Source organism: Perognathus longimembris, chromosome 1 (assembly GCF_023159225.1).
Source record: "Perognathus longimembris pacificus isolate PPM17 chromosome 1, ASM2315922v1, whole genome shotgun sequence".
Taxonomy (NCBI): Eukaryota; Metazoa; Chordata; class Mammalia; order Rodentia; family Heteromyidae; genus Perognathus; species Perognathus longimembris.
The window spans coordinates 406088-412087 of record NC_063161.1 but is presented as its reverse complement, the minus strand read 5'-3'; the positions used below and the strand labels follow the sequence as shown (position 1 = coordinate 412087).

Sequence of the window (6000 nt, the reverse complement as noted above, 5' to 3'; positions counted from 1 at the left end):
CTGTGTATTGTTAAACTGAAGGCACAGCTCCAATCTGGTGGAGGACGCGGTATCTCCTCCATCACCTTTTCTAGGCCCAACCTCGGGTAATAAGGAGAGAACAGGCTAAACTCAGCAGTGGGTCTCTATCACAGAAGAGACTGAGCTTTCTGTCTTACAAATAAAACACACAGACCCCAGAAGGGACCCAGGCACTGTTTTCATTTGTGCTACTTCAACCCACCTCCAGGCTGGCCCCCCTACACCACCAGCCCCTTTGGCCAGGTCACCACCCAACATCAGTGGTCACTCTAGGGCATTCCCTCATCCTCTCTAGTACCCACGCCCCTCTACCCACTTTTGCCCCAGCTACCAAGCAGGTAAAGCCCTGGTCCAGGTGGGACTCACTGGCAACTGGAGAGACAAACTCAGCAGCAGACCAAGATACCAGGATGGGATGCTCAGGGACTTCTATGGCATAGGGAAGGGAGTAAGTGCTCTGCAGAAGTCCAGAGAACAGACAGTAAGTGCTGGGGCATCACCCCTCATTTGGCCACACTGCCCCATCTCTGTTGCCTCGAGGACCTTCTTTTCCCTAGGAACTTGCTCTCATCGCATTTTGCTCCTATACACCTTCCCCTCCTGGATGTTGTCCTCTAGGCCCAGAACAACCTCCCCTACTTCACCACACTCTTGGAGCTTCCCTGACACTGCATAGCGAGGAAGGGGCCTTATACTTAGGCATGGCAGCCCCAGGGCTTCCCTGTGGCTAGGGGCCTAGGGAGTCCTGCACCAAGCATGTGCTTGACCAAGTTCCTGCTCCTGCAGCAAAGCTGTTCTCGTGACACCAGGAAAGGCACACGTGGCAGACTCAGGGCTGGGACCAGGGGGCCTCTGGACTGAGCTAGGTATTTACGTGAAGCAGACACATGAGGGTGTCGTTAGTTCTCTCTTTATATAGATTCTGGTTCTAGAAACAGCTCATCGCCGCCAGCCAGCCGGGGCTAGCACACCCGGGCGGGATAGACTATTTACAGGCCCATCACAGGGCTGTACCATGGCCGCATCCCAGCTCAGCGCTCAGCCATGACACAACAATAAGTTAGAGCTGGCCAGGCAGGGCAGGGGCTGTACACACAAGTGCTGGGGGCTCAGGGCCTCAATACTGTCGAGGGCCGGGGCTGTAAACATGGCCGGGGCGGCCCTGCCCACCCCTAAGTGGTCTATGACGACTGGAAGCAGAGCAGCCTGGGCAGGGCTGGGAGGGTCAGGCATCTGACAGGCAGCTCTGGATCCGGTCCACCCACTGCTGGGCTGAGGGCACATCCTGGGCACAGAAGTTGTAAACTCGACGCGTTGTCTTTACCTGGGAAGAGTGGGTTACTGACTCCACAGCCCATGCACACCTCCCCCCACACCACCTCCTGTGCCCCAAAAGGCTCACATCAAAGAAGGCTTTCTCGTCCACAGTCTTTGGGGCACCCATGGTTGGAGTACCGGGTGCCACAGCCTCTACCTCTGCCAGGTCAATCACACCCTTGCACTCTGTGTCCACTCGATGGTCATAGTAACGCAGCTGGGGTAGGGAACAGGATGATCAGGACCAGCCCCATACCCTGAGCCTTCTCCCCAGCCACCACCACTCACCTGGTGCTTCGTCTTGTCAAGCACAAACCAGCGGGCCTTCCAGGGCTTCATGAAGGCCCCCTTCTTATACAAGGTGCCCTCATAGGACCTGCATGTGCACCAGGACCAGGCCAGCCATCAGGAAGGGACTGTCTCCAGAAAAGAGGTGAAGGGTTCTCCCCCCACCCCACCCATACCCATCATACTGGACTCCAAAAACCCAAGCTGTGGGTCAGGAAGTAGCCCATACACAGGGCGGATACTCTGAAAGAGGAACACTCAGCAAGCATGTGTGTGGAAGCAATTTACAACAGCTACATGGTCCCTAAGAGGCTCACTGTAAGCTGCATCCTGTTGTACACCAGAGCCTTACCTGGCACCAACCATAGGGATTCCCACGGCATTGCCCCTCAGTCCTGCTGTCCTTGGCAGGTCTACACCCTGAACCCCTTCCAATATTGGGGAACTTGCCATGACTTCCCCTTCAGGACTCTCCAAAGGCACAAAATACCCACCGAGTCTGAGTCTGAGAAACCACCCCAGGTCCTTAACCCCAGAGGTTATAACAGGCAAGAGGGCCCCCTCATACCTGTTCTCGCTCTCAGCTGTCTGGAACTGGCTATACAGCGTGCTGGTGCTTCGGCGGGCAGCCTGGCGGGAGCTGGATGTGGTTGAGCCACTGCTCTGGTCGCTGTCCAAGCTGAGGCTCAAGGTGGAGCCCACAGGCCCCTCCTGTAGGTACACGCCCAGCGAACGGCGATGGTGGGGCACACTGGATACTAGTAGGGAGCTGGTAGTGCCCTGGGGCAGCAGAGTATGGTTTATATCAGAGCTGAATGATCCCTGGCTCTTCCTGGCAATGCACTCAGTTCCCGAGTCCAGTTCCCACCCCGACTTACATGTCCATCTGGCCGGCCTTCAAGGCGCTGAGCAGCCTTCACTCGGTCCCAGGTGTCCTTCCAGCGCTCAGGAGGTCGACCCAGCTCTGTTTCCAGCCGCTGAAGCTCCTAGGGAGAATTAGTAAACAAAAAGTTATTCAAAAGAAAATACCTGGATCTGGCCAACAATGGTTCAGCCCATAATCCTTAGCTACTCAGGAGGCTGAGAGCTAAGGATCACAGCTCAAAGCCAGCCTGGGCAGGAAAGTAAGACTTGTCTCCACTAAACTACCAAAAAAGCCAGAAGTAGAGCTGTGGCTCAAATGGGAGAGTACTAGCCTTGAGGCAAAAGAACCTCAGGGACAGTGCCCAGACTCTGAATTATTGCAGTTCAAAGCCAGCCTAGGCAGGCTTTGAGATTCCTATCTCCACTAAACTACCAAAAATGCTGAAAGTGGAGCTGTGGTTCAAGTGGTAGAACACTAGCCTTGAGCAAAAGAAGCTTGGGGACAGCGCCTAGGCCAGGCCAGGCCAAAAAAAAGAAAGAAAGAAAAAAGAAGCTGGGAATATGGCCTAGTGGCAAGAGTGCTTACATCGTTTACATAAAGCCCTGGGTTTGATTCCCCAGCACCACATATATAGAAAACGGCCAGGAGTGGTGCTGTGGCTCAAGTGGCAGAGTGCTAGCCTTGAGCAAAAAGAAGCCAGGGACAGTGCTCAGGCCCTGAGTCCAAGGCCCAGGACTGGCAAAAAAAAAAAAAAAAAAAAACTAAAGAAAAGAAAAAAAGGAAAGGAAAGGAAAAAGCATTACAAAACCAAACAGAATAGGTTAAGCATAAACATAAGATGTTACAGAAAACAGAAAATTCCGAGACCAAGGCTGGAGTGCATGGTTCAATATCAGAGTACATGTTTGGCCCATGTGAGGCCCTCAGTTCAAGCCCAGAGTATCCCCCACCCACAACTAATCAAAAAAACAAAACAAAAAAAACCCCAACCCAAGATTAATCAAACGAACAAAGACCTGCCATTCTCAAAAGAGCAGCAATAAATGTATGAGCTTAGCCAGGTGCCAATGGCTCATGCCCACAATCCTAGCTACTTAAGAGGCTGAGATCTAACCATCAAGATTGAAAGCCAGCCCTGGCAGGAAAGCCTGTGAGATTCCTATCTCCAATTAAAAAAAACAAACAAACTGGGAGAAAGAAGCTTAGGCACAGTACTCAGGCCATAAATTCAAGCCCTGGGACTAGTTTTTAAAAATTGGCTAACTTCAAAACAGAAACACAGGGAAGAATTTTGCTTCCAGCCATAACAAAGTAGTCTCTAGCTAGTTCTCTCTTCAGATGCAAATATGAAGCTGCATGAAATAGAAAGCAACAGACTCAGATGTTGGACAATCAGCAGGGGCATCACTGAGACCCATGTAAGATAAGCCCTACAATTGTCTTCTGTCAGGCTGGAGTTCAGGGAGGGGAACCAAAGAGGCAGACATAGGATATTCAGGAGGATTTGCTAGGCAGCCTACAGGAGGGCACCAATTACCACAGAGAGGCAGCTCCAAAAATCTGCTGAGGCTGCCTCAAGACGGGTGGATTAAGCTGCCCTATGCAAAGCAAGATCGATTAGAAGGCCTGGCAGAGGACGTAGCTATTTCATGTAGCCAGAATTGTGACAGAAACTTTACTGAGACCTGCCTTAGCAAAGGGCTATTCCAACCCTGGAATTTCATTGGAGAGGCCCTGGAATTTCATTGTAAGGGTACCCTGAAAAGATCAAGCTGACTTACCTTAATAAAACCTCAGACTCTACAGGAAGACAAGATAATACTAGTCTTCCAGAATGTAGGGATTATGTCCATTTCATAATAAAAAAAATTTAGAAAAGTAAGCTAGGCAGTAGTAACCTCAGATAGTTACCTGTATTCTCAGCTACTCAGGAGGCTGAGATTTGGTTCAAAGCCAGCCTAGGAAGAAAAGTCTGTGAGACTTTTATCTCCAATTAACCACACACAGCAAAAAAAGCCAGCAGTAGAGATGTGGCTCAAGTGGTAGAATATTAGCCCTGAGTGGAAAAAGCCAAGTGAGACAGTGAGGTCCTGAGGTCAAGCCCTGGTATCAACACATAGAAAAAGCTTACTAGATTCTATGTCCAAAATAACCAGCAAAAACAGCTGAGGTATAGCCCAAGTGGTAGAATGTCAGTCTAACAAGCACAAGGTCCTGAGTGAAAACCCAGTACTGACAAAAACAAAACACAAGACCAAAAAAACCTTGTATTTGTAGCATGGTAAAATGGAAAATTTTAGAACTGAAAAGCATAGAAGTTGAGATAAAATATTCATTAATATTGGCTTGAATGAAACAGTGATAGCTGGGTATGGAGCTCCCCTTGTGGTTTTCTGGTGGCTAATTGGACAAAAGAGTCTCACAGACTCTCTTTGAACCGATATCCTCAGAGCTCCACCTCCTGAGAAGCTAGGATTACAGGTATGAGCCACCAGTGCCCAGCATAAGTAATTTTTTAATATAGTTTTTAAAAGTTTAATTGTCATTATAAAGGTGATATACAAAATAGTTACAGTTACATAAGACAGGTAGAGTACATTTCTTTTTGGACAATGTCACTTCTTCCCTCCATAAATAGTATTTTAAAAGTACAAAGTAAAAGGCAGCAAAATAAAAGGTTAATTTTTTTCTTCTTCATCTCAGTTACCCAATCAAGCTTTAGTCTAGGTGAAGGGACTTAATTACTAAATTAGTTGCCTTTCATTCATTTATCCTATATAATCTATGTAGAGTGACTCTGACCCTATCAACAAGACACTGTAAATATCTAAAAAGATGAAACAGTTCTATACCCAGCACTTCCCGACTCCACTAGATCCCATTAGGGCAGAAGAAGTTCTGATACCCTGCTGACCTTGGACTAAGCTCTGGGCTATAGTGTACAAATTCAAGAAAGAAACCTGGGAATAGAGTTGGAGAAAGTAACACTTCAGACTAGAATTTCTACAGGAACTCCAGCACTAACAGAAAGAAAGGAAAACTAAGAACCAGGAAGTTGTATTTTGAGTGACCACAAAACCCAGTTTCCTTCAAGAATGAAAATTTTGGGCTGGGAACGTGGCTTAGTGGTAGAGCGCTTGCCTAACATGCATGAAGCCCTGGATTCCATGCCTCAGTATCACATCAACAGAAAAGGCCAGAACTGGCGCTATGGCTCAAATGGTAGAGGGCTAGCCTTGAGCAAAAGAAGTTCAGGGACAGTGCCAAGCCCCAGGACTAGCAAAAAAAAATTTTTTTAATTTAAAAAAAAAAAAACAAAAAAACACCTTGCTAGGTGATGGCTCAAAACTCTAATTATACTCTAATTATACAGGAGGCTGATATCTGAGGATCACGGTTTGAAGCCAGCCCAAGCGGGGAGGTCTGTGAGACTCTATCTCCAATTAAGCACCAAAAAAGCTGGAAGTGGAGCTGTGGCTCAAGTGGCAGAGCATTAGCCTTGAGCAAAG

General features: G+C 48.3%; 1 protein-coding gene across 3 annotated transcripts in view; it reads right to left on the bottom strand.

Annotated features, from left to right (window-relative positions):
• Nucleotides 1-915: 915 nt before the first annotated feature.
• Sbf1 (SET binding factor 1) overlaps nt 916-6000 on the bottom strand; it is a 30304-nt gene continuing 25219 nt past the window's right edge. For all 3 annotated transcript variants that reach the window (XM_048353589.1, XM_048353595.1, XM_048353600.1), the window contains 5 exons: nt 2505-2612; nt 2195-2406; nt 1627-1714; nt 1424-1555; nt 916-1345 (listed from right to left, as the gene is read on the bottom strand). In XM_048353589.1, the coding sequence (XP_048209546.1) occupies nt 1247-1345; nt 1424-1555; nt 1627-1714; nt 2195-2406; nt 2505-2612 (639 nt within the window). In that variant the 3' untranslated portion in view covers nt 916-1246. The remainder of the gene's footprint in view (nt 1346-1423; nt 1556-1626; nt 1715-2194; nt 2407-2504; nt 2613-6000) is intronic.